This window comes from Mesoplodon densirostris, chromosome 8, assembly GCF_025265405.1.
Source record: "Mesoplodon densirostris isolate mMesDen1 chromosome 8, mMesDen1 primary haplotype, whole genome shotgun sequence".
Taxonomy (NCBI): Eukaryota; Metazoa; Chordata; class Mammalia; order Artiodactyla; family Ziphiidae; genus Mesoplodon; species Mesoplodon densirostris.
This window is the reverse complement of record NC_082668.1, coordinates 74,208,172-74,235,661: the sequence shown is the minus strand read 5'-3', so window position 1 is coordinate 74,235,661 and position 27,490 is coordinate 74,208,172. Positions and strand designations below refer to the sequence as shown.

The 27,490-nt window shown below is 34.7% G+C and overlaps 1 protein-coding gene across 1 annotated transcript in view; it reads right to left on the bottom strand.

Annotated features, from left to right (window-relative positions):
• GALNT13 (polypeptide N-acetylgalactosaminyltransferase 13) overlaps positions 1-26,511 on the bottom strand; it is a 477,309-nt gene extending 450,798 nt beyond the window's left edge. Inside the window, exon 1 of the mRNA XM_060106387.1 lies at positions 26,370-26,511. Coding sequence (XP_059962370.1) covers positions 26,370-26,511 — 142 coding nt within the window. The remainder of the gene's footprint in view (positions 1-26,369) is intronic.
• Between the last annotated feature and the right edge of the window lie 979 nt (positions 26,512-27,490).

Genomic DNA, 27,490 nt, shown 5'->3' with positions numbered 1-27,490 from the left:
AAAAGTTGGAATTTATGTAATTCAATTAGTAAGAGTTAAATATTATTAAAGGTAATAGTAATACTAAACAATATCACTAAAACATTACTAATATTAATGTTAATATTAATAATATTACTAGTAGTATTTAGATAATATTAAACATACTTGTTTCTCTAAATTGCACTTTTAATATACATACATGTGAATGTTAACTTCTCTTGCTGCCTTCAGTACATCAAAGTCTTCTGGAGCTAGTATAGTACCTTTTATTATACTAGCCTCCAAATATACTTTTAAGTATCTAGGATGAAACTACAAACACAGTGGTTGTGTTCTACATCAGAACTATTGTCAGTGATCTAAGTAGTCAATCACAAAAATAAGGTTTCCATAAACATGGCCTCTATTTTATTTAATTTCAAATTCCACATAAATCCTAAGACATAAGAACTCAAAGAAAGCATTATATTATTGGAAATCATCCCTGACCACAATACAATGTAAGAATTAGGTATGTCATTAAATTTTTAAAGCTGCAGTCCCTATAAATAAAAAATTAGCATTCAATGTATTTCCTTAAAGAAGCATTTTATTGTAAAAAATAAAACTTTAAAATTAAAGATGGCAGGTATAATCAAATATGATAGATCTTTCCTTAAGGTAAACAGTAAAATTTATTGCAGTTCTGTGATACCATTAAACAGTTACCTATTTCTATTCTCATGTTATCTTTCCTTCCTTTTAGGATGCAGCACAATATTTTCTCTAAAGGGAACAAGGTACGTGAGACCACCTTTCTTGAAATTGCCAGTATGTCACACTACAAAGGGCACAGAATGAAATATGTTTATTTCATTTAGATCATACACACCGCCACATGTTAAATGGGCATTAAAAGTTAAAATAGAATGCCAAGGACATAAAGGGTTGCAATGAAATAAATCCCTCAAAATCTTTCTTATTACTTCATTATGCAAATGAATTTTATTTTGTCATATTTGGAAATCAGTTTGAGAGAATGTTTAAAGCCTAAACCTTTCATTACTATGAACATAAACCATCTAATGGACACTTCAGTGTATGATCACAGACTAACTTTACCAAATAATCTTAACCAAAGCAAAAATTAAATGGAGGAAAGAGGGTGAAAGGAACTAAATTACATTATTTTAAATTTATAATCTAAGTTATAGTTTCTAATAATTACAAAGTTTATAAATATATATATTAGCCTGATTAACATACCTTAGTTTTTAGGTAGAAATAACTGAGATATATATTTAAAAGAAAGAAAAAGAAAGTAATTTTCTTAATTAAAATTATATAATGTGGAGATGATAACATTTCAATGCCATAAATAATTATATTTTTAAGCTAATGTAATAACCTGTATCAAATTTCTTTGGACGTTTTACCCCAGCTCAGAATTGATAAAGATTAAAGTAACATTTGTATTTATTTAAAAAAGAGTAAAAGTTGAAGAAAACTATAGCACATCCCACTACACACTACTGATACCAATTTCACTCTGTACATAATGGAGAAAATTAGACAGTTTATACATAGAATAGACATATCAAATTTTCTTTTTGTTTCTGAAAAATTAACTCTAGAAAATGCATCTTATTTTTACCTAAATTATTTCCAGATAGAAATAGCTCACCTTTCAATAATTTAAGTAAATTTAGTCTTCTTGTTTTTTTTCTTTCCAAGTGTTAACAAAAATTCTCAGCGTCTTAAATACACCCAGTACCTTAAATACTCTCAGCACCTTGGTACAGAAAACACTAAAACTTTTTATCGAATACATTTTTTTTTCTCCAGGCAGATTAAGAACTACTGTTTATCTGTTTTGGGGGGCTTTTGCTGCTGTTGTCTGTGTGGTGTTTGTTTTGTTTTGTTTCATTTTTGTATAAAGTTATACTTATGTGATCATCTATACATCATCTTGCTAAACAAAACATCATGTGTGGTTAAGATCATTCAACTTATCTCTGAAAGTCAAGTTAGAAGTTATACCTTCATCATGCTACCTGTTAAAGGAAATAGAGTGGATCTTAGAGTCAGCCCTATATTACCTGCTAAAGATAGTTAAGCTTTTCACCTATAAAATGAGGTAGCTATCTATACTGACAGATGCTATGAAGAAACTAATCTGTCCCTGTCACTATCTTTTCTTAGGAACACTGACTTCAACATATAAAGTTGGTGACAGATGATGGTTACAACTTACAACAGAATTTGCAGTTATCAGCAATCTATTTACAGACTTGTAAAGGGAAACCTCACAGGATTTGAATACAGTAGAAAATGTTTTGCATATATTTATTTATAACTTCCCCATTTTGAAATTCATTTAATCCTTCTACTGAAAACAGATCAATATTTAAATAAATTTAGCAGTACTTAGCAGATGAGCCACGTACATTTTCATCCTTGCAAATGGATCATAAAGTTTAATTCCACAGTATAACTTCTCTTTGAGCCTGTGACTTTGATTCTTAATGTTTCACTGGCGCTAAAATGATCAACGTTGAAACTGTGTTTGTTCTTGTGGATTGTAGTGAAATATGAGAGAAAAAAATGTTAATTTCTCCCAGCATAGATTTGTTAGAGTTGAGTGTTAGTTTAAAAGAACATCAGAAAGCTGAAATTATACATTTACAGGTACTGTAGTAGAGGGGCATTCTGTGTGTGGTAATTGTCCTTCATAACAAGAAAAAGGGCAAGACTACTCACGAATCCTGCAGATGACATTACATTAATAGACATGATAAAATGTATAGTATATTGATAATAAGACTTTAGAAAAAAGTAACTAGGCAAGACAAAATAGGCCATTCCACCTCAAGAAAAGGAATACTGGATATGGATCACTAGTCTATAATCCATGCAACTAGAAAAAATCTGTAAACTGAAAGGCGATAATCTGGTTCAGTGAATTGCTAATCTCAGGTGACAAGTCAAAACTCACAATATGAACCTGCAAGTTAAAGCTATTTTTGCTCTATCATTTCTGAAAATTATCTTTCAAAACTATCACAATGATGAAAATAAATTTGCATGAGACCAAACAAACAGTACTTCCAATCCAATATTTAGTTTCTAAAGAAATAATCTGGGAGATAATTATGAGCAGTTGTCCTTCATGACTTCATCTTCATGGGTTATGGATGTGAACTGAGACCACTCACTCATCTTTAATAATGGATCAGAGCATTTCCATCCAGGAATGTAAGTATTTTTTAATTTAAAAAATGAATCCTTTTAAAAGTATAATATTTGAAATTGTAACTCACATTTTAGATAAGAGAACTCCTTTCCTTGAAAAGGAGTTTAAGGGCCTAGCTTCCTATGCCCAGACACCACCTTAGTACACAGGATGCTCTGAGGCTCCTTCACAATAACTTAGAGCTCTGAGAAAAGAAGAAAAAGAAAAAAGCTTGCAAACCACTGCATGCTTCTAAATCCTTTGCAAGGCTACTATTTCCTACTCACATTTCAAGAAAAGTAAGATGACAAGTTTCCTAGGTTCATAGGATGAGTACAGAAGTATTTCCTTTCATTTACCTTAAAATGATAGTTTTCAAATTTTAAAGTTGCCTCTTAGTTCTTTAAGCCTCAGAAACACATATCCAACTGCCTACTCAATACTCTTCCATGAATCTCTCAAGGGCACCTCCAGTGTAACATATCCAAGACTAAACTCATTTTCTTAGCAAAGATCACGATCAAGAAGGAAACCTGGTATTGTCCTCATCACCTCCCTCTCACTCATCCTCAATTTCCAGCTGTCTATAAGCTATGCCCATTACTCCTCTTAGATGTTTCTTTCTCAAGTCCATCTATTTTTCCCACTCTCCATCTCTACTGCTACTAAAAGTTTCAAACTACCATTATGTATCCTTCAGCAATTGCTTCGCAACAGGTCTTCCTTCCCACACACTCTTCAGGCTTTCTAATTTATTTTTTCACACAGCAGTTAGTTATGACCTTAGGTCTTCCCTGTTTAAAATCCTTCAGTGGTGCCCCACTGCTTTTAAAATTAAAAGCAAACTTCTTAATATAACCTAGAATGACTTGATCACACCACTAGCTTCCTTGGGCTCTGTCCTCCAGCAATATTACCATTCTCTCAGTCTTGAAAATCTGTCAGTTCCTGTTTGCTGCAGGACCTTGATGCAGATAAGATCTGGTGATTTATTTAAATGCTGTCATATCACTTTGGATTAGAAGCATTTATCTTAACTGTAAATCAACATGCAATTCTGTTTTTAAAGTTTATGTTCATATTTGCTGGACTGTCTGGCTTACACTCATATCCCAGCACATAGCATAACGCCTTGCACATAATAGAGCTTCATGAGTCTATCGGCTGAATTAGTAAGTGATAATCTGGGATCTGGAGAAGAGTATGACCTATCTTTCATTTGATTTTTGTAGACTTTTGATAACATTTAAAGTTCTAAATCCTTTCAGTCTCTTTTCAAGAAGCAGATCAGCCTCATTTTAGATTCTGAAATTGCTCTTCTCTATTTTATTTCTGCTATCTTATATTTAATGAGGCTGAAGAATGTCTAGAATCATACATACAAATGTTTTATTTGTACATATGATGTTATGTACAAAGATTCTACTAGAGAATGATTATGATTTGCATTTGTATTTTCAAAGCTTTTACTGATTAAAGAGCTTGACTCTTTAATATCTTTTAAGCATCCAAGCATATCAGTACCTACTGATATTAACAAGAATTACAGAAAGGGAGGATGGTAGAAGAGGAATATGTATTCAGGCCACTAAGTTTTGGAAGAGACCATAATCTTAGATCCCTAACTCCATCCAACAACAGTGAAGCTATTTTTATTTCATTCCTAAATATGTAGCCGTAAGTGCCTCTAGTTCACTTACAGAAATTGATCTGTTCAAGAGCAAGGAAGCCTTTATTACCACATTAAGTTTTTGACCCTCTGCCCCTCAACAACCTGGCAATTATTTAAATAAGTGTGGCTAACTGAATTACTGATAAGATTCATGAAACTATCCATATTTAAAGTTCAAAACCATTGATTTTGTGTAATTTTATTAAAGGTAAATATAAATTAATTTTAAGAAATTTTGCATGAGCTTTCCCTGGATAGCTACACTAAAGTAACCTAGATTTAAAATAACAAAATACTACTACTACTAATTTAATTAATAATAGTCATTTCGGGCTTCCTTGGTGGCACAGTGGTTGAGAGTCCGCCTGCCGATGCAGGGGACGTGGGTTCGTGCCCCGGTCTGGGAAGATCCCACATGCCGCGGAGCAGCTGGGCCCGTGAGCCATGGCCGCTGAGCCTGAGCGTCCGGAGCCTGTGCTCCGCAACGGGAGGGGCCACAACAGTGAGAGGCCCGCATACCGCAAATAATAATAATAATAATAATAATAATAATAATAGTCTTTTCAGAATGTTCTAAGGACTATGCAAAATTTTCTGCAGATATTACATAATTTAATCCTAATAATAACCCTATGAAGTATGTAGTATATTAATGTATTGTTATTATCCCTATCTAATAGATGAGGAAACTAAGACTTAGAAAGCTAATAAACTTGCCCCAAATCACACAAAGCAAGAATTCACACCCAGGCTGCCTCACTGTAAGTAGAGATGATGATACAAGCATAACTCTATAGGGTCTCAGCCATAATGAAAATGTAGGGAACTTCTTCAGCTTTTCTTTCCTCAACTTTTCTTTCCATCTTAGGGAGGGAGAAAGTGGAAAGTTTCTGACTCAGAACCAGCAATGCCAGTAATTAATCAATAGCTTATGGAGTTTATAGACAATACTCTGTCTTCTTACCTCAGAGAAATTTAGTTTGCATTAAATTCAGTATTCCATTTGCAAAGTTCTGGGAAGCATAGACATTACTGACAGAACATTTTTAGGAAATCTATGAAATCTATTTTGCTACAGGATGATTTATTCATAAAGAGTATCCTCAAGGAAGAAGCCTGTATACAAATAATAGTAATTAAAGGCAATATTTTAAAAATACAGTAATTCCTAGGTTTGAGACATTATATTTCTCTAGAGGATTCAGGGAAGACTTCGACAGGTAAGGATGTGAGTGTGATCTTGAAAAAAGTTAGAATTTCAAAAATTGAACCTTACTTCTGTAATTTTAACATGCGTATGAGTACCACACCACTCTCAACCAAGCATTGAAGACTGCCAATTCACATATTTCCATGTCATTCATTTTTTACCGAAAATGTTCTAGTAAATATACAAATATCAAATGCTCTGCAGCAATTAATTACTTAACAGTATGAAATTAAATATATCTACTAAGTAAGTTATTGTAAATAGCCCAACATAGAAGATTGACAGAAAAACCTGTTTCTGAAATAAAAGCTAAAATGAACTCCTCTTGTTTTCCAAAGAGAGCTATTACCGCAGACATTTATTTTTGGTTCCAAATGTTTTATTCACTCACCTCACATGATTCCAACACAGCCTGTTCTTTACAGGAGAATTATTTTACTTGTGTAATTAAGGTAATACAAATATTATTCTGATAGATTAATATCTGATTAGCTTGGAAGAAAATTTCGTTGAGATACATGTGACATCCAGGTTTTACAAAGCTTGAAATATATTAATTTTGGAGGACGTCTTTACAAAGAATATAAAATTAAAAATGGTTCCTGATCATATGGACCCTAAAGCTTACGCTTCAATAGATTTATTGTCAGTAAGATTCAGTCTAGGAACTCTAGAGCCCAAATTTTGTTGTACAATATTATATAATTGTTGATTAATTAATTAATTATTGGGTACTTACTGTGTTCCAATAGTATGTTCCAATATTACAGAACAACCAATACTATTCTAGGCACCGAGAATGAAATGTTGAATGAAACATACAAAATTTTCATCTTCCTTGAGCATATGTTCTAAAGGTGAGAGACACAATAATACATAAATAGATTAGACAAATCCAGAATACATAACAAGATAAGGGCTATAAATTTAAAAGAGTAAGGAGATAGAGAATAGTTTAGAACTGGCTATTTCCACTAAAATGGTTAGGGAAGTTGCATCAGGATTTGATATTTAAATTGAATCATTTGATGATGAGAAAGAGGCAGCCAAGCTAAGAGGGATTTTTTTTTTTCAGTTTTATCCACAGTAGGGAGAGAAGGTGATCAATAAACATTTGTTGAAATGTTAAGTGAATGCATCTGTGGGAAAGCATTTTCAGTAAAGTAGAAAATGCAAAGATCCTGAGATGAACGTAACTTGCAGTTTTCGGGGGATGGAAAAAAGGCCTATGTGCAGAGAAAGGTAATTAATGGAGAGAATGGTAGGAGATGAGGTTGAAGAGAGGCAAAATCTAGATCAGTTAAATCATTAGTTCTCAGGCCAGGTTGCAAGTTAAGTCACCTGAGGAATTTTACAAAGCACCAGTGCCTATGCCCCACCAGAAGCCCCATCAGCAGGGGGAGGGAGAAGTGGTATTCAAACAGAAGCATTTGTTTTTAAGTCCTCCAGGTTAAGAACCAATGATCCACAGACTTGAAGGCACAATAAGAATTTTGGTTTTAGTCAATGAATGCCAATGAATGCCTTGTCAGGGTTATCAGGGGGAAATCAATAATGTCATGAAGATGTATACAGCCTTGAATTAAGATTCAGAATAAATACTTTGCCCATATTCCTCATGTGTTTTTCCTTCTACCTAATTTGTGTATTTATACACAAACACAGAGAAAACAAAGATGGTCACGTGCAAGCAGAGAATGGTATAAAAACAGTTTCTATTCTTTCTAATGGTGATACCCATATAATACACTGATCAAGAATTCTGAAAGTTTCTCATCACATAAGAAAAAAAACATTCATTTTTTTCTTCATCTAGACTATTTTACGTTACAAAGACTCAGGAAGATTAAAGTGCCAAAACCAACTTCTTTTCCTGACACATAACTCCAGTGTCCTAGGACCCTCTGACCAACAAGCAATAGGAAACTTGAATCAGTTTTATCTCTAAAATCTGAATTCTTCTGGTAGCTCCGTGACTTCTGGAAAGCAAGGCAGGAAAAATGTCTCAGTAGTTCCACAACTGATTTCCATCCTCCCTCTTCATTGCCACCTCTTCCCAATTCTTAAAATTCCTTACCCACATTTTTTCATAGCACATATACCTTCTGAAATAAGATTTCTTATTTGTTATTTAGGTTATTCATTCATTTATTCCATTTCTTGTCTATCCTCCCCACTGGCATTCAAGCTTCGTAATACTTTTGTCAAATTTGTTTATTGATTTATCCCAACATCTAGAGAAGTGCCTAGCACATAGCTCGTGATTCAATAAATGAATATTTATTGAAGAATGGAATGAAAGTACATGTGGTCATTATTCTTATTTTTCAGATGAAGAAACTAAGGCTCAAAATGGCAAATGAAGTGTATAAGGTCACATCTTTAGGAAATAACAAATTTAGGATTAAAATGCACATCTTTCTCACCCTAAAGTCCATGTGTTAACCACTACACACTAATCTTTAGTAAAGCATTTAAAGCTGAGACTAGAATTCTGTGCTGTGGTCAGACTGCAGACAGCCTCTATTACCAGAGTAAGGAGTTATGACTTTGAGCTGTCATTAGTTGGAAGTTATTGAAGGACATTGAGCAGGAAAGTAACAGCATCAAAGTAGTGTTTCAAGAAGATTTATCTGCCATCATTGTGGAGAACAGATGGGAAGGAGAAGAACAACAAGGCAGCAAGATAGTTCAAAGAAAAAAGCACGACGTCCAGATAATTTCAGGAGCTAGTCAAAATAAAGTCTATAAATCACTGGTAACATCAGATTATTCTTCACCTGTGAAATGCAGACCTGTTATAAATGTTCATTCAACAAATTTATTGAGGGCACACAATGTTCATAACAGTCATCAACAGGTTCTATCAAACATTTTATGTCACGTAATAAGACAAGATCATCTGTACATGGTCATGCCCATTTCATTCCACTTAGTGGGCATGTGAATAGCATAGATAACTGAAAGATCTTCAAAGAACCACAGTAAAAATAAAAGTGAAAGTAGAAAAGGATACCCAAAGTAGAAAAAAGTTTATTCATTCACCAAATGTTGATTCTGTACTTGCTCTATGAAAGACACTCAGATTATTTCCTGAGTCAGAAATGGATCTTAATCCCCGAATACGAAGTGCCCTTAGTAAGAACAATACCAACAACAACAAAATGCACATAAATAGCCTGAAAATAAAGAGATTATGATGGAAGAAGTTTAGAAAAAGTACTATGTGAACTGAGAGGAGAAACAGAAAACCTTAACCTTGGGATTGCAGAAATCTTCAGTGAATTGCTAGTAACTGAGCTATAAAATATATTCCACCAAAGTACATCCAAAATACTGCATTAGTGGATTTTGTATGTAATTCTTGGTAAACATAAATAACTTTTAATGACACTGGGAAAAATATAATGATCGTTATGCATTTCTGGAAGAGACATTGTAAAACTCATGAGGCCAAAAGCAAGACTGCCAATTGTACAGGCCCTTTCATGGTCACTATAATTTTTAAGTAGGGTTCTAGGTTGGAATCCTCAAGACTCTCAGTAGGTTTACCTTGGCCTCTACTACTTGTCTAAGTTTGATAGTTGATATAACCTCCTTGGATCTTCATTTCTTTGTTAGAAAAAAAAAGTATATGAACCAGTAACCGCTTTTCATTTGCTCTTTGTCAAATGGGTATCAATTCTAAAATACTATATGATATAAATTCTATCAATACGTCACTTTATAGATAACCCTGAGTGATCCATACTAGTGAGATTTACTCTGCGTACCTACTATAAAGAGTTACATGCACATATTATGACATAGCTTCCAATTCATTGTAGCTCCTTTTGTCATGAGAAATTAGAACTTCAAATTATGAAATAAGACAATCACTCCAGTAATCTGCTTATATAAGTTGGTAAAAGTTCATATAGTCTCAATACTTCTTAACTATCTTTTTCTAGCAGAGGTGACTTTCTGAAATATGTATTCCTACATAACTCTAAAATATTTTATTTTTATCTTTATATTAAAGTTAAAAAGATGGAGAATTGTATTTGCGATAGTACTTGAACCAGAGGTGAAGACTTCTTAATATCACTGTCAGTATCCTGACTGAGCTACTTTGTGATTTGGGACAAGCCATATCTTCACTCTTTCTATGCTTTCAAGACTATGGAATATTTTTAAAATGGTTCTTAGTGGTTGTATTCATTTTCTAGGGTTGCCATTAACAAATTACCACAAGCCTGGTGGCTTGAGACAACAAAGACTTATTCTCTCACAGTTCTGGAGGCTAGAAGTTCAAAATCAGGCTGTCAGCAGGGCCATGAGCCTTTCAAAAGCTCTAGGGAAGAATCCTTCCTTGACTCTTCCAGCTTTTGGAATGCATTTCTTGGCTTGCGGCAGCATAACTCCAATCTCTGCCTCCATTTACATATGGTGTTCTTCTTCCTCTGTGTCTCTCTCTGTCTACTCTTTCTCTTTGAAGGACATGGTTCATTGCCTTTAGGGTCCACCCTAAGACAGTAACTCTCATCTTATCTACTTACATCGGCAAAGATCCTATTTCCAAACAAGGTAACATTCTAAGGTTCCAGGTGAACATGAATTTTTTTCAGACATTATTCAACCTATTAAAGCAGTTATGAAATATTCTAGCAATTTATATAAAATTAGCATATATATCAAGGCACAAATTTTTATTAACGTTATAAAGTTACATGAAAAAGGAAAATAATCATTGATACTTTCAGCTGAGTGAGCGACAGACAACGAAGTGGTTTGAGCAGAGGAAAGGCATTATCTGACTTAAGTTTTAAAAGAATCACTCTGGCTGGACTGTTGAGAATAGGTTATAGGTGAGCAAGGGTAGAAACAGGGAGGCCAATGAAATGGTGAGAAGTGCTTGAATTCTGAATATATTCTGAAGGAAGAATAAATAGGATGTGCTAATATAAAATGTGAGAGAAGGAGAAGAGTTAAGAATGACTAAGATTTTTGGCTTAAGCAACTGGAGTGCCAGAACTGCTAAAAACTGAGGTAGAGAGGACTGCAAGCAGGGAAGTCTTTGGTGGAAGATTCATAATTCAATTTAAAACACAGTAAGTTTGAGAGGTCTCAGAATCCAAAAGAATATATCTAGTAAGCCTTGGTTGTTAATATCTAACAATTAAGATAAAGGTGTGAGCTGGATTTATCAATTTTCAAGTTGTAAAATTATAAGATGGTATATATAAAGCAAAGAGATCAGTTTGGATGAGATCACTAAAGAAGTGAGTATAGATAAAGAACAGATAAATCCAATCCCATTTTCTGAGCTACCTCAACATTAAAAGGTGACATGAAGGGAGGAAACCTGCAAAGGAGATTGAGAAGTAGAGTCAATGAGGTAGAAAATCAGGAGAGTGTGATACCCTCTAAGACAAGTAACAAAAGTATTACAAGGTGATAGGAATGATTAAGGTGTTTCGGATGTTATTCATAGTCAAGTAAGATACGAGTTGAGAATTGGCCATTGGATTTAGTAAGAGGGAGGAGGTAAGTTGTCTTCGTAAAAAGTCTTTTTGGTGAAGTCATAGTGGAAAGAAACTGATTGGAGTAGTTTATATTTAAAAGCAATAATTCAAAACAGTGAGTTCAGAAAATTCTATTAAGATAATTTTTTCTTAACTTCTTCATGAAGATGTCTGAAGACTAAATGATACAGCACATGGTTGAGTGGAAGGCTCGGCATACAGTAGAGCAGTAGCTCTAATGATGGTAAAGATGTTAATTATGTACACAAAACTTCTAATTCTATAGGAGTGCTAATCTCCTCAACAACAATTTCTCACCTCCAGCAATCTATCTTTTGAGATCCAGTTTATATCTCATATAATAATGAGTAAATTAGGCATGCCCCAAATGGGTAATTTATTACATTAATAATGAAATAAATTACAATTCATCAATTACACTAAAGAAAAAGAGAAAACTATAATAGAAACATACTACACAGCAGCAAACAATGAAGACAGTTATAAGTGAGGAACTAATAAAGATCTTTGATACTTTTTATCCTCCCTTTAAAAGCTAGAGGGAAACAAATTATGATGTATGAGATACAATATTGTACAGCCAGTAAAATTGTTTTAAGGAATATTTGATGATGCAGGAAAATGTCCAAAATATAAATTCAAAGACTTAAGCAGAATATAAAAATGAAATAAAGTAGGATCCCTATTAGAAATATAAAGAAAAAACCAAACCTTTAATTATAATAATCTATATGTGGTTTGCTTATAGGTATATTTATATCCTTTCTTATTTTTCTACATTGAAAAAACACTTTTTAAATAAAGATTGTGTGTTACTGTAACTTGAAAGAAGAATTAATCTCCCAAAGAGGGAGTCATGTATTATATTTAAGGGATTTTTTTTTTTTTTTTTTGGTTGCGTTGGGTCTCCGTTGCTGTGTGTGGGCTTTGTCTAGTTCCAGAGAGTGGAGGCTACTCCTCGTTGCGGTGCCCAGGTTTCTCATTGCGGTGGCTTCTCTTGTTGTGAAGCATGGGCTTTAGGGCATGCCGGCTTCAGTAGCTGTGGCACGCGGACTTAGTTGCTCCACAGCATGTGGGATCTTCCTGGACCAGGGATTGAACCCGTGTCCCCTGAATTGGCAGGCGGATTCTTAACCACTGCTCCACCAGGGAAGTCCTAAGGGATTTTTAATAATAACAATATTTGTAAAGTATTTTTATTTAAAGGAATAAGGTTTTGTTTTGAGAACTATTAACTTCAGGTAAATTAGAGGTTTTTTGCACTAATTTCTTTTCGTAGAGTTTTCTATGATTCCTAAAGCATTTTTTTAGTGCATCTATTTTATCCTCAAAAGATGGAGGAAGTGAGATTCTGTTTGGATAAGACTTCTAGTTAAGGCCAGAGCCATGATAAAGTCCAATCTTCCAACCACAGGATGGGTGTTCTTGCCACTATACTATGTTATATCCAATATACCAACTCAATAGAATCAGTGAGACAGACCTATAAGAAAACTCATGTGAAAGTACTTCCAAAAAGTATGAAACAAAAAAGATTAAGGATACTGGTTCTAGTAATGCCAAATATAATTTTTAGATGAATATTCTAGCACATTTCCACAGCCTGATGCTATTTAGAAATATGGTGAGATTCAGCAATAACACAATACTTTCTGTTCATTTATCATGAAAAAAAATCATAAAGTGTAGATACAGAGAAGAGTAGGTCTGCTCCAAGCCTCTCATTTTATAGATCAAGGCACAGTGATACAGGGAGAGGGAGCCACCCGAAAAGTAGCAAAGCCAAGATTAGAACTATAATGTACTCATTTTCCTGACTACAGCAGTTTGCAACTTGTCAAGTGTTTCATCAGATAATATAAAGCTAAATAATTAAAATAGTTTAAATCTGGAATACAATTTAAAATCGTATCACTTTTAGTCATATGGAAAGGAATCAACGGAATCAAATAAATAGACCATATATAGACCTTGCTAGATATAAAGGTTTTCTACATGTCAATTTTAACATTACAAATCAGTAATGATAGGAAAGATGTCACAAGTAATTATTGAAAAAATATATCCTCATTATTACACAAAAATAAAATACAGATCAAATCATTCAATGTGAAAAAAATTAAAAACAGAAAAACTCAAAGAATTTGTGAAGACAAGAACCTCTCTGTTTAGTCCTGAATAGGTCTCTCCTCCAATTACAGCCCAAAGTTTTATATTTATCTTCCTTTCCCTATGGAGTTTACTGGTACCACCAAATGTGTCATAGTTAGAAGCAGAATTTTACCAACACCCAGATTCTGTAATTGCTTAATATATTCTACAATGTCTAATATATCATATCTTTTAAGCTTTCGTCCATTTATCTTTACATTTCAAAACTCTGAACATGAGGACAGCATATATTTATGTTCAGTATTTAGTAGTAAAATTTTAATGTAAATACAATAAAACATAAAAATGTAAGTACAATAAAACATAAAAATGATTTTTAAAATTGTGATTAGAAAGTACTCTAATTAGTAAATGTGTTTTAAATTAAATTACAAATAACATGGTGAGATAAGTATTCTCATATATTGATAATGAGATGTGAATATTAGTGGCCTTTCCAGGAAGTCATTAAAAAGGTCTATCAAGAAACTTTAAAAAATATGTACACCTTTAAAAAATAAATCCCATAACCAAGAATACAGCCTAAGAATATAATCAGCAATATGTTTAAAACTGTTTAAAAACAACTTCCTAAAAATGTTCATAACATTATTTAGTGGTAAAAAAATTAGGAGCAATACACATGAAAATTAATGAAAGGTAGTTAATTATGGAAGTTATGATAAATACACATGATAAAATATTACCCATTAAAACTATGTTTTGAAAGCTATCTCATGCAGGACAAAATGTTCATGCTATATTGATCAAAAAAGTTTAAATATTAAATTTTATTTTAGTATGTGGTAATTTCTGGGTGGCATTCCACATTATTTTTCTTCTCTTTATTTGTATTTTATATTTTACTACAATAATTATTTATTAATTTTATTATCAGAGAAATAAATAGTATTTTTTATGTTAATATAATAAATTAGATTAGATTTTTCATTTGTCTTCAAGTTAAAATATCTAAAGAAGATTTGGTTAGTAACAGTTGGATACTTTTCAAGTTATATAACAAATTTTATGTCAATTCTGTATAATATGCAATGAATTCTAGAAACCAAACTCAAATATTTATAGCTAAGTCATACATATAAGCAATAGAAAAACTTATAGATGCATACTGAGAAATATTACAATGAAGTGTTGTTCTTATTTCTAAAATCCATTCCTTTCTTATCTTCAAGAAACAAATGCTTCTGGAACAGCTGAGTTTTTATTTTGGAAAAATATAACCTTGACTCTCTTCACATCATACACAGAAATTAACTCAAATCTTATAAACTACAACCATAAATCTTCTAGAAGAAATACAGAGTGGCCTCGGCGTAGGCAGAGATTTCTTAAATAGGATACCAAAAGAACAATAAAAGAAGAAAAAAAGATACACTGGACTTCATCAAGATAAAAAATCTCTGCTCTTTGAAAGATACCTTTTAAAAAATTTTTAAAGGCAAGCCATAAACAACCCAATTACAAAATAGCCAAAATAATCTGACCAACACTTCATAAAAGAAAACTGGCCAAAAAAAAACCATGAAAAAAAATCAATATCACTAGTTATCATGACACGCAAATTAAAACCACCATGATATATCATTACAAACTCACAAAAATGGTTAAAATTACAAACACTGACTAGGAAGTGTTGGCCAGGATGTGAGTAACTAAATCTCTCCTATGTTGCTGATGGGAATAGCAAAGTCTAACAACTTGGGAAAACAGACTGGCAGTATCTTACAAAATTAAAATATATTTAGCATATGACTGAGCACTACCACTCCTTGATATTTACCGAAGAGTTGTAAAAACATATGTCCACATATGTAAACAAAGATTTGTGTACAAATGTAGCAACTTTATTCACAACAGCCATGGAAAGAATGGAAATGTCTATCAACAGGTGAAAGGATAAACAAATTGTAATATATACATACAACAGAATACTGTGCAGCAATAGAACCTCTGATAACTCAACACCATAGATTAATCTCAAAACCCATATGCTGAGCAAAAATAACCAGACACACAAGAATTCATAGTCATCGTCAGATTTTCTAGAATAGGCAAAACTAACAAATAGTCACAAAAGACCTATCAGTGGTTGTCTGGGGCTAGAGTGGAGGGATTGACTGCTTGGGATATGTGGGAACATTTTAGTGGGGGATCATCCTTGTGAGGTTGAACCTTGGGATTCACTTGTCAAACTCATCAAATTGCACACTTAAAAGGGAGCCTTATGTTATACCTCAATAAAACTTATTTAAAAATAGTATTTCTTATCTAGCTACTATCCTCAATCATTCCCAAAGCTATATTTACATAGAGCCTTACTTATTGACTAACCATGGGTCCTGTTCTACAACTCCATCACTTTATTCTCGGTAATTTTCCTTTTTTATTGGATTTTTTTCACTTTTAAACCTGTCCAGTATTACTTTCTTTTATTCATTTTCCATCATCTCCATTTTCCCATCTTCTTTTTACAGATGAATAAAATCTACCACACACTTACATCTTTTTCAATACTCCTCAGTCGAACTTTCGTAAATGTTCCTCTGGGTCTTCTATGTATTAGTTCATTCCACACATCCTACCTGATCTGCCTGCTCTGTTCCACTAGAGCTCTCTTCAATGACAGCACTACCATGTGTCAACATGCAGTGTTCTTAGACACCCTGCATCACAGAGACAGTGTATAACAGTGCAATGCAAGACACATTCTGAAGGAAAAAAAGAGAGTACCTTGGCTATACATTTGCCAGTTGGGGCTGTAAATCAAACTACATGAGCCAATAAAAAGTAAAAGAAAACGTTTGGACTATGTGTGAAAACAGTAACAACAACAAAATTGTTTGCCATGATAACTGAGTTATTTCAAGTTGCTTAATCACCCATCTATACTGGATACTCTATTATCATGAGAACACTCAGAAAGTGCCACGCTGCTTGTACATTCATTCTTCATTCATTCAACAATTATTAATTGAGCACCCAGGATGAGTAGCTGTCTCTGCTGCAACACAGCCCTTTAGTGACCATGATTTCCAGTGGGTAGAGATAAAATTTGTCCATTTCCATTTTACTGGTGGACTATTTGGTAATACGTTTTGTCCTCCATTCTCTGCTCAGTCTACTCTAGTCTTTATGGAATTGACAATTAGATCTTGTCCTCAAAAGGCAGATATTGGCTTATTGATGTTTTTTCTCTTTATTTCATATATTCTCACTCCTCCTGACAGCACAGCATTGATATGCTGACATTTCATTCATACAATTCTGAATTCCTTTCTTCCCCTCTAAATGTGAAAGTAAGAGTGAGTCTTTATTTTTCTAACCCCAGCTCTGACACAATCAAGCACTCAAATGTTTGTTGAATGGATTTTCTCATTTTATTTCATACTAAATAAGTAAAGGTTTTGAATAGTTACTTTTTTATACATTATCTAAACTTGATTTTACAAAACAGAAAACTTTCTTGTTCTACCAGTTAATTTACAGAGCAAAGAATTTAAATGAATTAATATTCCATTTAGTTACCATCTAATTCAAGTGGTTTTAATTAATAAATAAAACTCAAGCATCTGAGTCTCTATCTGAATAAAGATAAAAATTAGTGCTACTCTCTTGCATATTTAATAAACAGCCCTGCATTACCCTTCCAAACATTATCTGACGATAAACACATCTTTTCTTTAACAGAAACCTTCAATGGTTCCCAATTTCCTAAAGAACAAAGTTAAAAATTCATTTCCCCAGTACTCAAAGTCCTTTAAAATCTGTCTTTATCCCAACTTTCAACCTAAAATCTAGAAATCCCCTTTGAGTCTGACTCTGCCCCAATCAACTGATTCACTGATTTCCAACATCCTCATTTTGGGAAAGCCAATAGCTTTCCCCTGATAATTTATTCCCTCCTGGTACTTGCTCCCTCCCAATTTTCAAATGTCCACATAATTTATATATGTCAGGGCCTCTCACAGCAGTTTACTTGGTATCTCTCTTATAGCAGCCACCACTTTCTGTCTTGTAATGTACATGTCATGTCTCCAGTAGACTGTGTGATTCCTGAAGACAGATGTTCTATTTGATTAAACTTTGGATATTTCATAGTACCTAGCCTAGTACCATTGAATAAATGGATGCAAAAATTGTATCAATCGTTTTTATTAAAGTTTTGGGAAAAAACAGTGCTTCACTACTGTTCAGAACTTTTAATCATTCTTTGTAAGACTTCAGAGGCTTGGCCCCAAAGGAAACTGCTGAGGAAAATTGCAACCTAAATTAATTAGTATACTGTAGAAACTCAATAAATGTAAAATTGCTAAAGTCTGAAAGCCTACCTTTCAGACAGGTAAGCCTGCCAGAGTACTTTTCTCCTAATTAAATAAGACATTTTTTTTACCCAAGATCGGTGGCCACCTCCTTCTTTGTCCTCCAGAAATATTCCTATATGCGTATTTTATAAATACTATATAAATGTTATGATTATTTTGCCTTAAAGGAGTCTAGGCACCTGAGTCAGGGACACAGCATAACACTGTGGTTCAAAGTGTGGGCTCAAAAGTCTGACAAACTAGGCTGTGAGCCCTTTCTTCCCTCTTCTTAGTCTTGCAACATTGGGGAACTTAATTAACCTTTTCAGATCTCAGTTTCTTATATGTAAATGAGAATAATAATAGTACCTACCCTCAATGCCACTGTGAGAACTAATCGAAACAGTGTATCTATAAAAAGCACTTGGCACAGTAAACCTCATAATTGTTCATTATTACAATTTATTTTTCTTCCTGACATTGCTATGTCCATGTGGACTGGAGAAGGGCTCAGAGTGAGTTGTAAATAAAACTATGAAAGGCAGAAGCAAAATCAAAGGTCAAAATTTTTAAAAGTCTATTAACTTTTGAAAACTATTTATAAACTTGATTGAAAATTATCTGGGACATATATGCCTTTAATCCCAGGTGACTGTCCATATGTCCCACTTTTTGTATGACTATAAATATTATCGCCAAAAATTCCAGTGGTCATCATAATTTATGCGGGGCAATTCCAGTACTGACAGTGCATTTTAACCAATCACACTCTTCTACCCTCCCCCCAAAAGGTAAAGCCATATTTTTAAAAAACAAGAAAAATGTGGTGTTAGTTTTTTTTTCTTTTTAATTAATTAATTAATTTAATGGCTGTGTTGGGTCTTCGTTGCTGTGCACGGGCTTTCTCTAGTTGCGGCGCGTGGGGGCTACTCTTCGTTGTGGTGCATGGGCTTCTCATTGCAGCGGCTTCTCTTGTTGTGGAGCACAGGCTCTAGGCACGTGGGCTTCAGTAGTTGTGGCATGCAGGCACAGTAGTTGTGGCTCATGAGCTCTAGAGTGCAGGGTCAGTAATTGTGGTGCACGGGCTTATTTGCTCCGCGGCATGTGGGATCTTCACAAACAAGGGCTCAAACCCGTGTCCCCTGAGTTGGCAGGCGGATTCTTAACCACTGCACCACCAGGGAAGTTCCAAATGTGGTGTTAGTTTTAACACTTTAATTCACAAGTTTACGGTTTCCTCTCACACCTAGTCACAGGAACTCTCCCCTGAAGCACTAAAGATTAATCAAACAAAATCAATAAACATTTACTGTTTAATAAGTAAGTACATGGCTAGGCGTTAATGTTACGAGGAGATTTAGAAGAAACAAAAGAGGGAATTCCCTGGCAATCCAGTGATTAGGACTCTGCTCTTTCCCTGCCAGGGCCTAGGTTTGATCCCTGGCTGGGAAACTAAGATCCTGCAAGGCTACCTGTGTCCCCAGATTTATGAGAAGAAAGCAGGGAGTGTCCCAGGCAGGACCAAGGGAAACATGGAGGTATAGCATTGAGATTCCAGTCAACAATTCCACTCATCTTCTTGATTTCCCCCAATTCATAGCAGCAGTGAAGAGGTCTTAAGGGATACAAGTGGATGAAAGTAACTTTGCAAAACCTTAAAATACCAGATAAGGTGATACTGTTTTATAAACGATCTGAAAACAGAATGGTCCCTAGGAAATATTTTCCTGACTGGGATTTATACATCCTACTAGACAGGGAGTTTTGGCTGAGTCTCTCTAGTGTCTCTGAGAATGAAGACAAGACACTCAATTCACATTTTCCGACTGTGTACTCCATACTGGTATTTGAATGAAAGCATGGCACTTAAACTCCAGTGCAAACTGGCATTAAGTGATAACAAAGCCCTTTACTGAACTTGCATTGTAATACCCAACTCCTGTTCCATTGGTTGTTAAAATTCTGGCACTCCCTCTTAACCACACCGTGAAATCATAGGAGGTACTGGTCTCTGGATCCAGCTCCTGGCACAGAGCTGCTCTAACCCTTGTAATGTCCTACGTTCTAAGAGCACCAGAAGCATCTTTTGTTCTAATGTTTGGTCCATGACCCTAGTTCCTGACACAGAGCTCCTACATCCCTTGGAATTTCCTGGGATTAGAGCATCTCATAGGAGCATCTTTTGTTTTAATGAGGTGACTCTGGGTGGGCTCCTGGATAGCTCCTGGATGGGACTGGTCACCAGAAAGACCAGGCCATGATTAGATGCTTGGAATATTCAGCTCCACCTCCCATCCTCCAGTAATGGGAGAGGGGCTGGAGACTGAGTTGGTGATCGATCATATCTATATGAAACCTCCATAAAAATCCCAAAAGTATAAGGTTCAGAGAAGTTCTGGGTTGGTCAACACATCTACATGACAGGAGGGTCATACACCCCAACTCCATGGGCACAGAAGCTCCTATACTTGGGACCTTTCTGGACCTCAACCTATGTAACTCTTCATCTGGCTGTTCACACACATCCTTTATTATATCCTTTATAATAAACTGGTAAATGTAAATAAATGTTACCCTGAGTTCCGTGAAGCATTCTGACAAATTATCAAACTCAAGAAGAGGTCAAGGAAACGCCAAGTTATAGCTGGTTGATCAGAAGTACTGGTGACAACCTGGGACTGGCGATCTGTGTATGAAGTGGGGGCATCCTTGTGGGACTGAGCCCTTAACTTGTGGGGTCTGATGCTCACTCCAGATAGGCAGTGTCAGAATTGTAGGACACTCAGCTGACGTCGCAGAGAATTGCTTGGTGTGGGGGAAAAGTCCACACATCTGGCGTTAGAAGTATTACGTGTGTGAGCAAAAGAGAAACACAGAAGTGATTTCCCCATATGCTCACTCTGCCTCAGTTTCTTTATATGTAAAAGAATAAGAATGTCTACTTCACATATTTTTTGTGAAAATTAAGTTAACATGTATAAATAATTTAGAACAATCATAGCTTATAATTATTTTTGTTATCATTGGCTAATGTACTTATCTTTGTCTATATACAAGCGACAACTCTTTCTTAGATATTCCTCTCCCTCCCCTTTTCTTGAAGGTAAATTTTATTTCATTTCCCAAGTATGTGTAATATGTTCAAGATTCAAGATCAGTTAAAGAATTGCAGGTTCCTTCCCTTCTTGAATATCGTAACTTTATATCCCTTTTGTCTTCTGTGATGATGAGAAGGCTCTTCTGGGGTTTCTAAGCAGACCTCTCCCCATGTCACTTCCACATCACCAGTTCTCACAGCAGACTACACATTGTCTATGGACTGACCAAAAGCCAGATACGAAAATAGTTCATTTTCCATAGTTTTATTGGAAAAAATAGCTAGAAACATAATTCTTCATTTGGAGATGAGCGTGACTTAAAACCATGACTCATATCCATTTCGTTTTACAGATGGTGACTGAGGCCCAGAGAGACAAATTAACTTGCCTGAGGACGTGTGGCCCTGGGTGGAGGTGGTGGAGGAGGACTCATTATGCATGGTGCTCATGCAGACTGGCCACATGACCTCAGATTTCCCCAAAGCGTTTGTCGGTGCACTGCAGCAGCACTGGTCTTTTTAAATACCTGTTCTCTCAAATAGTTATTCTAACTCTTCCAACTTGGGAGCAGCACCACTTACTACTCCATACCAGTTAGGAGTTAGAAATATCCTTCAGTGCATTTTAGCTCTAAGTGGCCCCAGAGTGGCATAAAAGAGTTAACATGCTCCCCTGACAAGAACTTATGTTACCCAAAAGCAATCCTCTAGAAAATAGGAAAAGGAAAAGGATTCATGGGTCTGTATCTAATATTGGAACAAGTCTTTGTGCTCCCATGAAAGTCCCTAAAATAATCATTTTTTACAGCATCGTTCAATAATTGATGTGTGAAATGATAATGCTGACTCAGAAGCAAAGATTTAATTGTATCCCATATATTCCATTTAATAAGGAAGAGAAGAATGTAATCCATTTTAGAAAGAATAATGATGGCTTTTCAGTTTGATACTTAGAGTTTAATAATGTAGTCAACTTCCTACTGAACAGTTCCATTCAGTTGCCCAACATGTGTCTCAAACTAAACATGTCCAAAATAAACTCAATATCCACCCTCAAAATGTCTCCTCCTCCATCTCCGCTCTCAGGAAACTGGATCAAATAATGCCCTGCAAGAAACCTGAGATCTGTCCTTGACATTTCCATCTCCTCCACCCGCCAGAGCCAGTCAAGCAAGCTCCCAATATCTCAAATGCCTCTTCATTTTACCCACTTCTCTCACAACTCACTGGCACTGCTCTGCTCTAAGCAGGCCTCACTTCCCACACAGAATTCATGAAAGGCTACCACAACTTCCTACCCTGCCTCCGTGAAGAGATGGCTCTTCCCCAATCTAGTCTCCACATGTGATCTTTCCACAACACAGAGGTGATCATGTCTGCTGCCTTTTAAACCTCTTCAGTGGCTTCCCATTTTTTTCAAATCCATTCAGTGGCTCTTATTCACTCGCTTAGTTATCTGTATTATGTAATAGATACATCAAACCCACATCCAAAACAAACCTAGGACCCTAGTAACACTCCACATTCAGTCAAAGTACTCACACACACCCCATGCCACTGTTGCCCCCTACACATGACAAACGACATCCTAAATCCTATGTTCATAATTAGCTTTATTGCTTTATAAAAAGTCTTGTCATATCTCTGTAGAGTCCTAAAGTGTATATTTTAAATTTTTAGTTAGTTTTAGCTTTTCAAACTGTACCGTGCCATATATCATCTCTGAAAGATATCAATATAACTTCTGTACTTACTATTGTATCATGAGGATTAATTCATACTGGTACAGGTTGCTGTAGTTCATTCATTTTGACTAAAATATACTATTCTCTTTCATTTTATATCACTCTTCATACATCAGCTTTTCCTTTGACCTATGGATTATTTTCAGCTTTCATTTTTATGAACAGTAGCACTATGAAATATTTGTTTATATGGAAAAACATACCACTAGGAGTGCTGAGTCATCCATGAATTTTTTAGATTTCAGAGATGATGCCAAACCGTTATCTGAAGTTACTATAAAAATGTGGAGATGCATCACCTCTAACAACTGGTATTATTAGCCTTTTTAATTTTTGCCAATTCAATGAATATAACTACATTGTTATAGTCTTGGTCTGCATTTCCCTCATCACAATTAATGTTAAATATTTTTTCATAAGGTTCTTTTTTTGTTTTGTTATATTTGTTTTCTTTCCAAGAAGTATCTATTCATGTTTATTGCCCATTTTTTCCTGTTGGCCTATGTGGGCTTCTCTTACTAATAACGGGAGTTATTTATATGTACCTGACAATAACCTCTCAGTTACATGTTCTTTGAACATCTTCTACAGTTTGTAACTTCCCTTTTTACTTTTTTAAGGTATATTTAAGTGAATCAACTTTCTTAATTTTAATATAGTCAAATTTATCAATATTTTCTTTTATGGTCAATGATTTTGTATAGTATTTTAGAATTGTTCCTTAATTCATGGTCTTATAAATGCTTATTTTTTTTTCTGCTAAAAGTTAAGTTTTCTTGTGCCATTAATATTTCCAAAGTACATCTTGGTTTATGACATGAGTTAAGCACCCAGCTTCATCTGTTTTCCACCCAGATTACCATTTTATTTTCAGCTATATTAATTGAAAGAGCTCTTCTTTCCCCCGTTGATCTGTAGTGCTTCCTCAGTCATATACTGAATGTTCCAAACTTGTGTGTGTGTACTTCTAGGGTCTCTATTCTGTTGCATTGTGCAGTTTGTCTACCCTTTGTGCCAATTACTACAGTCTTGATCACCAAGATTTTGTTAAGGAATTTGCCAAAAGTCACACAACTAATTCAAGGCGGAGGAGGTGAGGACCAGGTTGGTCAACAAAGCTGGGCTTTTAACTGTGGGGTAATCTTGTTATACCACCTATGAAGCCAGAGGTCCTGATGCTTGGGATTTTTTTCTTTGCCCATTACTGGACTATGTTCTTCTTCTTTTTTTTTTTTTAATTGAGATATAATTGACATGCAACTTTGTGTAAGTTTAAGATGTACAACCTGTTAACTTGAGAGGCACTTAAACAATTGATGATTTGGTGAATGAATGAACATATCTCAAAAATTAATTCAGAGCGGATGCTAATATTGGGTATTTACAAACTGCTTAAAATTTAGAACTAGAAGGGATCTTAGAAAACACCTAGTCCAAGCCCTTTGTTTTAATAATGGAGACACAAAGGTCTGGAAAGATCAACTTTTTTGTCAAAAAAGCCTGTTTTTAACATATCTAGAACATGAAAATTTCAGTTAAGTGCACTTTGCACAACATCACCTACCTGTAAATAAAATATTATTTGAAATACATGGCACAAATTCCTAAATAAAGTAATATTCTAAAATAATAAGTAACAGTAGAAGATGAAATTAAAAACCATAAAGCCTAATTTTCATTTTTTCAAGACAAATATTATTGTATAACATTAAATAAGTCTTAAAAATAAAGAGAGTATTGTTTAATTTTACATTTTAAGTACATGGAAAAATTACTATTTTTGCCTTGCATCATTAAATTTTACATTTTGAGATTTGAAACTGAGCATTAAGCACTTAAATCAGCAAAACTGCTTTTTTGGTACTTCCGGAAAAGGCTGTCATAGTTTTGCTGAATCAGATTATAACATTTTTTGTGACCAATCTAGAAGTCTCCATTCAACAAATGACAAAGTGATCATTCTAAACTGATGTGATCCATCAAAACACATTTCCACTTTCAGCCAAGCAGCAGCTCAACTGGTTCTAACAAAAAAACAGAAAAGGTTGATTTATTCTGGGATCCTAACCAAAGATCAGCAAATTAATCCCCATATTCGTTTATCAAAAACTGATGGATTCATAAAGTTCTCCTCTTTGAATAATTCTAATTAAAGGCATAAAAAATGTATATAAACTACCTAAATGGGTCTAGGTTCTGTCAGTTCCAAAGTACTTTCTCTCAATTCTTTGTACTAGTCAAAAACTGTAGTGAGAGAATTAGACTCATTTTGAAAAGAGGAAAATAATCAGAATTTCTCCAATTGGGCCACAGCATTATTGCAAAGCAAACTAAAGATGTCCAACAAACTCTTTCGACAAAAATTAATTTTTGGAAATGCTTTTCTCTGTTTCCCTAAACCTCACACAACTGATAGTATCAATGAAATTCGTTTTATTAGCATAGTTTGATTAATAAATAACCTCAAAAATATCTGTAACATTAAAAGCAGATTACATTCATTAAATAAATGCAAATCTCAAGTCAGTAATTTAGAATCACTTTTCCAAAAAGTACGAACATATCAACAGGGACTCAAAGTTTACCTTTTGTCATGTTTATAAAGAAACATTTTGCTAAGTAGAGAATTAATGTAAACTAGATATTTTTAATGTTTAATTCAATGATAATAAAACTAATTTCAAGCATGCTTAAGTACTTTAGAAGCACTCATTTACTAAGAATATTTTAGAAGTATATTAATAGGTATTTAAGTCAACAGAAAGCATAGAAAAATTACTTGGAATAACTTCAGGAAATGCATCTCTATGACTTTACTTAATAAATCACCATTTATATAAATTATTATGTTTCTTTAGCATTCACTCTTACCTAGTCATTGAAACTGGTTCCTAAATAGGGAATACTGAGTTAAAGTGACTTTATAATACACTTGAAATTATCTTTTGCCTTTAACATAGGGCAACAACCTGGTAGCCCACAGGTTAAATCTGGCCACCAACATGTGTTTTGTTAAAAATACACTGCGCCTTTTTTTTTTTTATTGCTTTTGGAAGTTTCAAGGGCTGTCATGTGTAGTCTCATTTTGCTACAATCCTCACCATCTCACTTTAGTAGTTTTCCTCTTTTATGTTATGTGCTTGGACTCTAAAGGCTTATACTTCTGGAAGCCTAAATTTAAAATTCTGTCCAATTTGAATGTTCACTACAGTCACAAAACATTGGAATTATTAGAATTAGAAGGTAACTTAGAGGTTAGCTAACTCACTTCTTCTGACAAGACACCTGAGGCCAAGAAACGTAAAGTAGCTTTCCCATGGTTAAATGTACATTAATAGTTCTGCCCAAATGCACTTCTGAGTCAATAAACTTCTATTTTGAAATTTCATGTTTTGTCATGAGTCATCACCATTTTCATCGCTATGAAAGAAACATTTGCTTCATAAGCACTTACCCCTGAGGGCAGGTAGCAGGGACCTCTCCTTCTTGTCATCACATTTGTTACATTCACTGAAGTACAGGAGTAAGAAGACATCAACAAGAACCCACATCAGTGAAGTGGCTAGAACCACCTTGCAGTAAACAAACCTCCTCATGTCTTTCCTTGATTTCTAGTTAACACAGAGATCGAAGACAGACACAACTGTGATAAATCCAAGCCACAGGGGTGAACTCCAGGATAAAAGCAGGATGCATCCCACTGTATTAAAAAAAAGAAGAAGAAAAATTAATTATTGAAAAGTTTATTTTGCATAAATGTGCTATAACATGAAATGTATCTTATTTAATGCTCCCATATATATCGGCACTTGGCCTTCAAGTTCAGAATTAAAAGCCCAAATAGGGCTTCCCTGGTGGCGCAGTGGTTGAGAGTCCGCCTGCCGATGCAGGGGACGTGGGTTCGTGCCCCAGTCCGGGAAGATCCCATATGCCGCGGAGCGGCTGGGCCCGTGAGCCATGACCGCTGAGCCTGCGCGTCCGGAGCCTGTGCTCCGCAACGGGAGAGGTCACAACAGTGAGAGGCCCATGTACCGCAAAACAAACAAACAAACAAAAAAACCACCAATTAATGAAAGTTGTAAGTAAGACAGGTGACTAAAATTCTAACAGCTAATCCTAGATCTGCCACTACTCTGCTGGGCCCTTGACAACTACTTGATTTCTTCAAGTTGTATTGCCCTTTTCTTAAAGTCCTTTCATGGTATTCTGTAAAGCACCAGGTTGTAAAATAGTGCAATTCTAAATTTACTGTGATTCAGCACTTTCAAGGAGCCAATACTGCTGAACTAGAAATCATCCTGGACTACTATATATTGCAGTGGCTAAGAGCTGGACTTGATGCATAGATAGGCCTGGGCCTATTTACTTCCTATGTAGGGGAGACTTCCTAAGCCTCAGTTTTCTCATCTATAAAATGAAAATAATAATGCCAAACTTAAAGATTTGCTACGAGGACCAAATACGATAACACTTGTAAACTGTCCTGCAGAACACATAGTTATTAATGTTAAGATATAAAACAAACACACAAAAAAAATTCTCAGGCTCTCAAAAAGGGCAATTATGTAGAATAAG